Consider the following 11,217-nt stretch of genomic DNA (forward strand, 5'->3'; position numbering starts at 1 on the left):
CCAGCCCACTCCCAACAACAACCAGCTCCAACTGACTCTGGTCTTGGGAGGCAAGGCTTCCCAACCACGGAAGACTACTTTAAATGAAAAAAAGAAATTGAATAATAAAATCAGGAGTCAAAATTCATCGTCTTCAAGCCCCTCTTTCTAGCCTTTTCTACTACTTTCTGCTTGGTCAAGGTTTGTAGCCCTACCACAGAACAGGGCTAAATTAGCCACCGCCACTGAAAACTCAGCTGAATTTTTTTATACCACTCTGATGTCAGCGTTTTTCCATCTGTTTGGGGCTTTTTCCTGTCTTTTTCCCATTTTCCCCAAGTATTTTATCTGGCTTCAAAATTAAGAGGATTATTTTTCAGATTGTTTTTATTCAGTGTGGCCAATTCCTCATCTTGATTCAGGCCGTCCAGTCAGGCCCTTCCCAATTTAGGAGTTGGAGCCTTCATTTATGAAGAGATTCTCATCTATGAAATGGATCCTCATTTGTAAATCTTTGTTCTTCCATTTTCACAAGGCTGTAAAGAAATAATTCATCTCAACCTTACCCTTTTCTCTGGAGTCAGTGGGGTCTTCCCTCACTCCATCTTACACAAACCTGAGCTGGAAGCTCAACTGGTTTTGTTCCCTGTTTGAAATATTGTGATCTCCCTCCCTTGAAAGAAAAAGGAAGAACCAGAGGAGTAGACTGACTGAAGATACAACTCCTGGCTTTCTGAAGCTATGGACTTGGATTGGATTGCTGGGGGTTTGTAGAGAAAGGTGACACATTTCAGTACCTCTGGCATGCTGTCCCAGGAAACTAGGGCTCCCACTAACTTATGAGGTTTTTAAACACATTGAAAATGACATGACATTAAAATAAATTTGGATTTGCTCATAATGTGCTTTGTATGCTGCTTTGATAGAGGTGGGGAGAATGTCAGTTGTAGTACGGGAACTGTTTTTCCACAGTGCCATGATCTACCTTCCTAAAATGAGGAATGTCTTGACTTGCAGAAGACACAAATCCTAGAATCTTTGATGATATAGTAAATTATCTGCTGGAGTTGGGTGATGTAATTTTCTAAGTAGAAACGGTCCTCACTGCTAAGATTTGGGGTTCGGACACTTAATGCATACTCCAAGAACAGCGCTACAAGTGTTTATCTTGATTCAGGAAGCCAGGAAGAATGTCTGGTACGCTAGTTTTCAGAGCCAGACTGAGATCAGATGTGTAATTAGTTTATCTTGTTACATATCAGGCATTGCTAAACTGGAGATACTACAAGTGAACAGAACTGAACACAGGACAAATGTGTAATGATGAATATCCACCATTAAAATACACAGAGCAGTTTCAGAGCCCTAAAAATCCTCTGTGTTTTCCCTGTTCATCCCTCTCTCCTTGATTACACATTTATCTGAAGGCAAAGAATGTACAACACCAAGAGTGAACCCTACTGTAAACTAAACTATGGATCTGGAGTGATAATGGTATGTCAATATAGGTTCAGTTGTTAAATGTACCACTCCGGCAAGGTGGAGGGATGTTTATAAAGAGGGAGGCTAGGCCAGGCACGGCGGCTCATGCCTGTAATCCCAGCACTTTGGGATGCTGAGAGGACAGATCACAAGGTCAAGAGTTCCAGGCCAGCCTGGCCAATGTGGTGAAACCCCGTCTCTATTAAAAATACAGAAAAAATTAGCCAGGTGTGGTGGTATATGCCTGTAATCCCAGCTACTCAAGAGGCTGAGAGGCAGCAGAATTGCTTGAACCCGGGAGGCAGAAGTTACAGTTAGCCGAAATCGCACCACTGCACTCCAGCCTGGGTAACAGAGCAAGACTCTGTCTCAAAAATAAATAAAGGGGAGGCTATACGTGTGGGTAATATCTATACCTTCCTCACTTTTGCTGTGAATCTAAAACTGTTCTAAAAATTTAAGTCTATTAAAAAAAAAGGCCGGGCATGGTGGCTCACACCTGTAATCCCAGCACTTTGGGAGGCCAAGGTGGGCAGATCACCTGAGGTCAGGAGTTCAAGACCAGACTGGCCAACATGGTGAAACCTGTCTCTACTAAAAATACAAAAAATTAGCTGGGTGTGGTGGCACACACCTGTAGTCCCAACAACTCGGGAGGCTGAGACAGGAGAATCACTTGATTTCCTTGGAGGTGAAGGTTGCAGTAAGCTGAGGTCACACCACTGCACTCCAGCCTGGGTGACATGAGCGAGATTCTGTCTCGAAAACAAAATTTCCCTCAAAGAGCTTAGACTAGTTGGCAATCATCAATTGGAATCCTTGTGGAATTGATACAAAATAATTCTGCTAGGATTTTTGTTTCAAAAAATTTGTCATATATAAGGCAGGGTACAGTGGCTCATGCCTGTAATCCCAGGACTTCAGGAGGCTGAGGTGGGCAGATCACAAGGTAAGGAGTTTGAGACCAGCCTCACCAACATAGCAAAGCCGCATCTCTACTCTCTACCAAAAATACAAAAATGAGCCGGGTGTAGTGGGTTGTGCCTGTAATCCCAGCTACTCAGGAGGCTGAGGCAGGAGAGTGGCTTGAACCTGAGAGACTAAGGTTGCAGTGAGCCCAGATCCTGCCATTGTAATCCAGCCTGGGCAACAGAGTGAGGCTCCATCTCAAAAAAAAAAAAGTGTCATCATATATAGTTGGGTGGTGATAATACTAGAACTACTTAAAAGAACCCTAATTTTAAAAGTTTTTCAGGAATTGAAAATGAAATGCTATTCTAGAAATATAATAAAGGAAAACCACAAAAAAAGGAGGGATTGTAACAATCACATACAAAATGTTACAGTATGTTAACCTATAAAAAGTAGTATGTATAGGGAAAGCGTTCTTTTTCTTTGCTTTTCTTTTTTTCTTTTTGTTTTGAGATGGAGTCTCTTGTTGCCCAGGCTGGAAGTGCAATGGCATGATCTGGGCTCACCACAACCTCCACAATCCGGGTTCAAGCGATTCTCCTGCCTCAGTCTCCCAAGTAGCTGGGATCACAGCCATGTGGCATCACGCCCAGCTACTTTTGTATTTTTAGTAGAGACACGGTTTCACCATGTTGCCCAGGCTGGTCTCGAAGTCCTGACCTCAGATGATTCGCCCGCCTCAGCCTCCCAAAGTGCTGGGATTACAAGCATAAGCCACTGCGCCCGGTCAGGAAAGGGTTCATTAACTGAAAAGTTTCCTGTAGCCAAATCTTACGGGATCTGGTTGTTTTCCAGTGCTTCTCACCCGAGTATACAATAAGACTGGGAAGTTCTTTATCTTAACACCAAATGTCAAACTTCTAGATTTAGCTAATTTTCTCCCTATGTCCGATGGTTCACTCTTCGCCCCTAGGGAATCACTGCATAGGTCACTGCAGCCTCGACTTGCTGGGCTTGAGATTCCCCTACCTCAGCCTCCCAAAGTGCTGGGATTACAGGCATGAGCCACCGTGCCCGGCCGCTTACGTATTTTCTTAACATAGCCATGCATTGTACCCAGGATTCTCTAGTGATATTTTGCTTCAGGCATTGTAGGGAAAGGCCATAATCAGCTATTTTATTCTTGAAGTTTAGGAAAAAGAATTGCTCTATCTTAAACAGTGGGAATATTTTTTGCAGTATGGCAGCTTTCCCGACTCTCCACTTTATATCTTGCTACTTGCTGAACTCTCGGTACCATCGATAATTCCGGAATCGAAGCACCTTGCAGCAATTTATTTTAGAAAATAACGTAAACCGGCTGGGCGCGGTGGCTCATCCCTGTAATCCCAGCACTTTGGGAAGCCCAGGCGGAAGGATGGCTTGAGCTCAGGAGTTCGAGACCAGCCTGGGCAACAGGCGAAACCTCGTCTCTACTAAAAACACAAAAATCGGCCAAGTAGCGTTCGCCTGTAGTCCCAGCTGCTCAGGAGGCTGAGGCGGGAGAATCGCTTGAACCCGGGAGGCGGAAGTAGCAGTGAGCCGATATCGCGCCACTGCACTCCAGCCTAGGTGACACAGTGAGATCCTGCCTCAATAAATAAATAAATAAATAAATAAATAAATAATAAAGAAGACAAACCAGTAAAACAAGAATTTCTGTACAGTCCGCGCCTTTCCACAGCAAAATGGAGGACTTCTCCAAGGAACTGCAATTCCCAAGAAACAATGCGAGGGAAGGTGGCGGTCACTATTTTTTCCCCGTCTGCACCTCTCGGTCCAATATTGGAAATAGGTGCTGACGTTTAAATAACACAGTGCCCTCATACTAAATCTGGGGTGGTGGGGAACTGGTAACTCCAAAACCAAATTCTCTGTCTTTCGAAGAACACCTAACTCCATCAGTCCTTCGCTAAGAGGGGCCGAAAACCATTGTTACGCCTATTGGGTAGCCCCGCCCTGTCGGGGGGAAAAGGGCGGGGAAACGGAAGTGACGACACCCGGCGCGCTATTAAATAGCTGTAGACGGAAGTTCGGCTTTCTCTCGGCCTTAGCGCCATTTTTTTTGGTGAGTGTTGTCTGTTTCTCTGTTTGGATTCCACGTACAATCCATTGACATCTGACCTCTGCACTTACCATCATCACAGCAAACTAACTGTAGCTTTTCTCTTTTTCTCCGTAGAAACCTCTGCGCCATGAGAGCCAAGGTGAGCGGTTCCTGGTAGTAAGCTTGGAAAGTAGGAGTTGGCGAGTAGTAGTGGGAGACTAAGGCAAGGCAAGTCCGCCATAGCTCCTGAACTACTGGGTTTCAGGGGTGCCCAAGAGTTGATGGGAGAGGAAAGTTAGTGAGAGAAGCTGACAGGCTAGCGGCTAAGTGCTATGGGTAAAGAGTGGGAGTAGAAAAAGGTAGAATTCGGATTTTATGTTAGGAGGGTTTCCAAGTTACTGATATAGTTGCTATGACCAATGCTTCATAATTCTTGGTTAAGAATCTGTCGGGTTCTAAAGAGTGCATTTCATATCCCTCCTAAGCCCACTAATAAGATTCATCTATTTTTCTTTTTAAAATTCTCTGCTGTTTGTGATCGGTTGCTAGTGGAGGAAGAAACGAATGCGCAGGTATGTTGAGACTTGGTCAGTCCAGGAGGAGGGAAGGGGGAGTGTTCCTTGGACAAAACGAGAAATATTTGGTTTGGAAATCTTAAAACAGCTTTAGGAGAAAGACGTTTGAGTATTTTCTTCCTAGGGCCAAGGATTGAACAAAACAGAACGATAGAATCATAGTGCTTGTTCATTTTACCACCTCATGCATTCTATGCACGTTTGATTTAATGTGGGAGGGGAAGACAACTCTGGTTTAAGAATAGGAAGCGTATTCCATTCCTGTGTCTGCTTTTCAGGCTGAAGCGCAAAAGAAGAAAGATGAGGCAGAGGTCCAAGTAAACCGCTAGCTTGTTGCACCGTGGAGGCCACAGGAGCAGAAACATGGAATGCCAGACGCTGGGGATGCTGGTACAAGTTGTGGGACTGCATGCTACTGTCTAGAGCTTGTCTCAATGGATCTAGAACTTCATCGCCATCTGATCGCCGATCACCTGAGACCCACCTTGCTCATAACCAAAACTGCCCATGTTGGTCCTTTGCCCTGGACCCGTGACATTCTGGACTATTTCTGTGTTTACTTGTGGCCGAGTGTAACAACCATAAAATAAATCACCTCTTCCGCTGTCTTAGCTGAAGAATTAAATCGTTTCGTCTATTATGCGTTTTTTATGGTTCCATCGGGTGGGGGTTTTCTATCAGTACAGTTTGCCCTGTCCCTACCTGTGCTATGGAGGATATAAAGGCAACAGCCCGGGTTATGTGGTGTGGTTTGCACCTGGCTGGAGTTGGGTAGGGTATGGTATGCCCCTGGAGGCAGGTTTTAGGTTGCGTGGGTTATTAGGCGCTGTTGGCGGTACCGCCCCTACTTCCCAGTAGGACTGCCATACGAATTACCGCTTTCTAGACTTGTCGTGCTTTTGGGTTGGGTTGCCATGGTGACACGCAAAGCGTGCTGGGAACTTCCTGCGATATGTCGCTTGCCGGCTTCGTACACCATAGAGTATGGTTCCGGGTCTGGTGGCTAGAGCGTCACTTCTTCCGCAGGAAGCGGAAGAGTGTTCGGGTGGGCGGCTCTTTGTCGAAGCTAGAGGACCGGCAGGCGGCAGCAGCAACTACGGCGGCGGCGGCAGGTGAGGGAGGCGGGAGACTTAGGTGGAGGCCGCGCCCGGAGGGGAGGAGTCGGGCCAGCCCCGCTGCTGGGCTCGGCCGGGCCGCACAAGGCCCCCCAGAATCGAGCAGGCTCGTCCTCACACCCCAGGGCAGTGCCCCTTTTCTGACTGACCCCGCATCGCGAGCAAACGCCAGCTTCGTGACGTCACAGCCCTGCCCATCCCCTCAGCTTGATGACACCTGGAGCCCCATCTCACCGCTTCACTTCGAGCGCCCTTAGTGTCCCATTCACGTAGTCCACGGCTGAGCGCCGGCGGCACTGCACAGAAACTGCCAAGCTAGAAGACTTGCTGCGGAAAAACTCCTAGGACTTTTTTCGCAAAGTCTAGGGTGTTGGGAAGCGTCACAATCACTGCCCCCAAGTCTAATCGGCCATTCCACTGCACTGTCAGGCGCTGCCCTTTTAAGGTTCCTCACTTGGCATTACTAACTCCAACCTTTGGCCGCGCTCTGACCCTCACATCCTCTTTCATCTTGAGGCAGGGCGCCCCACACCCTTTGTTCACTCAGGGCTGGTTTTCCAACCCATCTTCCCAGCCCTTTCGAATTAGTTTTATCTTTTACTCTGCTTACTGGCCACTTCTCCCTTGGACAAGTGAAGAAGTTCAGTTTGAACCCTGAGGAAATCCTAACGTTTCCAAAGCTTTGCCGTTTTGTCAGGTTTCCTTCTTGTAACAACCACCCCATAGAGTGGAGGACAACCACCTCCACTCTTACTCCTTTTCCCACCCAAGTCTCTGTTTTTTTCCTGCCCAGAACCCAGCAGTGATGTGGAGGTGGAGACCCACAGGAGCCCCGGACTTCACCTGAGCTACCTCAGGTATCAATTCTGGGACAGTTGGGTGGGGAGGAGCTTCATATCTAATTATCTGCTGCTGATGCGACTTGCAACGTGAGCCAGGCTTGGATAGATGCCATTTGTACTTCACCTGGTCATCCCTTTTTGCTAAAAGTTTGTATCTTCTTTTATCACTTCTTTCCTTGATTGCTTCTATTATTCTGGGACTACCTCCCTTTAGAAGAAGATGACCCTTTTATAGATTCTCATGTAACTGTGGCCTCTGGTTTGGTTAGTTCATTTTAGGGAGAGCTGAAGGCAAAGTCACAGCAGTGGGGTGGGGGTAGGTCAAGGCCAAAGTAATCAGGAAAGATTCTCTTATGATCAAAGGGAACAATATGAAGTTTTCCTATTTCAGCAGCAGGGGGAGCCTGAATACCATATAGGAAAGGCTTGGGAGATCAGACACGTGGTAGCAGGGACTCCAGGTCTTACTAGGAGTGGAGAGCGGGGAGGGCTAGAATCAGGGCAGTGGACTGACATTCCAAAGCTCTCTTGGGAAATAGGAGACTTAAAAAGCTTTTATAGAGTCTATAAATAAAGAGGATCTTTATGGGGTGAGGAATGGTGTGGTTGGATGTCAGTGGGATCTTCACATAGGGGAGTAGGAAGGGGGTGGGGCGTGGGGAAAGGTCACTTGTTCCTGTGAAATTAACTCCTTCCCACCTTGACCTTATCACAAATGGTTTGTCCTGGGAGGTCTAGAAGTGGAGATTATAACTTAGAACTCCTACCCTGAAATGGAGGGGGCTGACCTCTCTGGGGTTGATAGTGGTGATGCCTGGGAGGGAATATATATGACAGGTTTTGAGACTGCCCTCAAGGTGGTGACACCGGTCTCTTCACTCAGGATTTTGTGGCTTCTAGAGATTTGATATGTACAGAGCCCTTACCTGAAGAAAAGGAAAAGGGGTTAAGAAAGTTTTGTTACCAGTGGCCCATCTTCTGCAACCCTAGTAGCTCAGCAGCCCATCCTGGGCACTATTCCCAGTTCCCAGACTATTCAGATACCAACCACAGTTTTAATTTCACTTCTACAACTTTAATAAGGTCAGCTCAGATGGAAAGATAAAATCCAACACTATTTTTTCTCTGCTCTCTTTGGCCTATCATCATTAGTGAAATGAGGTGGCTTCACCCCAACTCCTTCCCTCCTCCGTTAGCCAGGCAAGTGTGAATCATTCTGACCCAGACCAGGTGCACAAAAGCCTGGGCGGGACTTTTGATGAGTCAGACATTTCAGCCAGAATTCTTAGCCCTTAGATTCTCCATCTCTGAAGCCATTGCCCCTCTGGGCTGCCTGCTCTATAGTCAGGAAGAGTGGGATCTCCCTGGAGGACTCTTGTTGATACCGTTTTCCTCTTTTTTAGTGGTCACCAAGAGTGGCAAGATAAAGAAAACCCTGAGTTGGGCGGGACCAGGATGCCTGATCGGGACAGCTATGCCAACGGCACCGGTAGCAGCAGTGGAGGCCCTGGAGGTGGTGGCAGCGAGGAGGCCAGTGGGGCAGGAGCAGGCAGTGGCGTGGCCAGCTCAGATGCCATCTGTAGAGACTTCTTGAGGAATGTGTGCAAGCGAGGCAAGCGTTGCCGATATCGCCACCCAGACATGAGCGAGGTGTCCAACTTGGGGGTGAGCAAAAACGAGTTCATCTTCTGCCATGACTTCCAGAATAAGGAGTGTAGCCGCCCAAACTGCCGTTTCATCCATGGCTCCAAGGAGGATGAGGACGGCTACAAGAAGACAGGAGAGCTTCCCCCACGGCTGAGACAGAAAGTAGCAGCTGGCCTTGGCCTTTCTCCGGCTGACTTACCAAATGGCAAGGAGGAGGTCCCTATCTGCCGTGACTTTCTCAAGGGGGACTGTCAGAGAGGAGCTAAGTGCAAGTTCCGTCACCTGCAACGGGATTTTGAGTTTGATGCTCGGGGTGGCGGAGGCACTGGTGGGGGATCAACAGGCTCAGTCCCCCCAGGACGACGTCATGATCTCTATGATATCTATGACCTTCCTGACAGGGGCTTTGAGGACCATGAGCCAGGCCCAAAACGCCGGCGAGGTGGATGCTGCCCCCCTGATGGTCCTCATTTTGAGTCATATGAATATAGCTTGGCTCCACCGCGAGGGGTAGAGTGCAGACTGCTAGAGGAGGAGAATGCCATGCTCAGGAAGCGGGTAGAGGAACTAAAGAAGCAGGTCAGTAACCTGCTGGCCACCAATGAGGTATTACTGGAACAAAATGCTCAGTTCCGCAATCAGGCTAAGGTCATAACCCTGAGCTCCACTGCACCAGCAACTGAGCAGACTCTGGCCCCCACTGTGGGCACTGTCGCTACTTTTAACCATGGCATTGCCCAGACTCACACGACTCTCAGCAGCCAGGCTCTACAGCCTCGTCCCGTGTCCCAGCAAGAACTGGTGGCCCCTGCTGGAGCTCCAGCTGCTCCCCCAACTAACGCTGCACCTCCTGCTGCTCCACCACCCCCACCCCCACACTTGAACCCAGAGATCACACCACTGTCAGCTGCCCTGGCTCAAACAATTGCCCAGGGAATGGCACCCCCACCTGTCTCCATGGCTCCTGTGGCTGTATCTGTGGCTCCTGTGGCCCCTGTGGCTGTATCGATGGCCCAACCCTTGGCAGGAATCACAATGAGCCACACCACCACTCCCATGGTGATTTACCCTATTGCTTCCCAGACCATGCGCATCACAGCCATGCCACACTGATGGGGCTAATGGACACTCCCCTGGTATAGCCTCCCATGGCTGGGGTCGAGGAGCCCTTGCCACTTTCCTAGCCCTCCCCAGCCCTGTCCGAAGGGCTCCCTTGAGAACTAGGACAAGAGACTACAAGGAGTAGTCCTGAGGAGGGGCTGGGTTGGTGTGTTTTCTCTCACCTCCCTTTTATGAGGGTCCTCTTGTCCATCTTCAAGCCTCACAGTGGGGGCTTGCAGAGGAGTGCAGACTGAAGCCAGCAGAGAGGAAGGACTGACTGAGGGCCTGTGTCCTCTTATGGGAATTTGGGAACATCCCTCGTCTTGTCCTCTCTTCTACACAGCACAGTTTCCAGCACTGGTTTTGGAAGAAAAAAAATACCCTGCCCAGAGGGAAAGCCAGGAAAGATAGAGAAGTGGGTGGTCAGGAGAGAAGGCCTGATAGGAGCCTTCAGACAATTTGGGTCCTAGTTGGTTGGGTTGGACAATACAGGAATTGCTTCTGGGCCCTGGGAATGCTGGGACCATAGTGCTCCAGCCCAAAGACTAGGGGAGCATTCATTACCCTAGCTTGGCCTGAAAATCCGTAGGGCAGGGCCCACTACTTTCCAAAGAAATAAAAGAACAATTATTTTTAACAAATGGAGGCAGTGAAAACTTGCTTAGATATTCTGTGTGGAAAATGGGAGCAGTAAATAGATCTCATGCCAAAATGGGATAAAGACCCCAGCCTCACATAGCTTGGGTAAGATGGATAGAGGCCAATGAAGAAGAGTAGGGACCCAGAACAAGACCAAATGGGGCTTTGGGGAAGGGACTTTGTGGAGTAGAAGCTTTGGAGCCACCTAGTCTAGTTTAAAAATAGTCTCATCTGTTTCTGGTCTCCGTATGTGCTATTCCCAGGTTGCCTTAGTAACCAGGGCTCCTAGGGTCATTTAGTGGGGCAGGCAGTAAGGAGGGTGTATGTGCTGAAAAATGGGGATGGGATGTTACATAGTTGAAAGATCCTTATTCAAACAGCAGGACACGTGGAAGTTGCCTCTGAGTTGATGGCAGTTAATGTCCCTCCTATCCCAGCCCTTCCTCAGTGGCCAGTTCCTTAAGCCTTTAAGGCTTGGGAGGTCTGGGAAACAGGAGTCCTTCTAGGGACACAAGCCTCAGGGTTTATCCCTTTCCTGTGTCTCCACATAGGACCAGATGTTTTAAATCTACTTTAAAGTCAGTAAGGCCAGGGGCCCCAACAGCCAAACCTCAGTTCCTTCTCAGCTCACGGCTGATGTAGGGAAAACACCTCAGGTGTCTAGTCTACTGGGACAGTAGATTTGGGGGTGGAGAGTGATCCCGGATTGTGTTCCCCCTCATCGTATCTCCTGCTACCTCTTGCTGTCTTGTCTGGTTGATCACTCAGGTCACATGTGGGATTGGAGATGGTGGGCTAGGTCAAGGGTAGTCATTAAAAAAAAAACCCAATGACTAAAA

General features: G+C 48.3%; 1 protein-coding gene and 1 long non-coding RNA gene across 3 annotated transcripts; both read left to right on the plus strand.

Moving 5' to 3' along the window:
* Positions 1-4,416: 4,416 nt before the first annotated feature.
* Positions 4,417-5,662, plus strand: LOC119472356. The gene is made up of 4 exons (XR_005201495.1): positions 4,417-4,480; positions 4,595-4,619; positions 5,009-5,031; positions 5,313-5,662. It is a non-coding gene; the product is annotated as an uncharacterized LOC119472356 (long non-coding RNA).
* A 330-nt stretch (positions 5,663-5,992) lies between these two features.
* Positions 5,993-11,217, plus strand: ZC3H10 (zinc finger CCCH-type containing 10). 2 transcript variants are annotated; one of them, XM_037741187.1, is made up of 4 exons: positions 6,061-6,146; positions 6,275-6,594; positions 6,943-7,006; positions 8,395-11,217. In XM_037741187.1, exon 4 carries the CDS (start codon positions 8,447-8,449, stop codon positions 9,749-9,751), a length of 1,305 nt encoding a protein of 434 aa, XP_037597115.1. In that variant the 5' UTR covers positions 6,061-6,146; positions 6,275-6,594; positions 6,943-7,006; positions 8,395-8,446; the 3' UTR covers positions 9,752-11,217. The 2 variants fall into 2 exon arrangements, with proteins under 2 accessions (XP_017391780.1, XP_037597115.1); XM_017536291.2 differs by lacking the exon at positions 6,275-6,594 and having other exon boundaries at positions 5,993-6,146.

Source organism: Cebus imitator, unplaced genomic scaffold, assembly GCF_001604975.1.
Source record: "Cebus imitator isolate Cc_AM_T3 unplaced genomic scaffold, Cebus_imitator-1.0 Scaffold96, whole genome shotgun sequence".
Taxonomy (NCBI): domain Eukaryota; kingdom Metazoa; phylum Chordata; class Mammalia; order Primates; family Cebidae; genus Cebus; species Cebus imitator.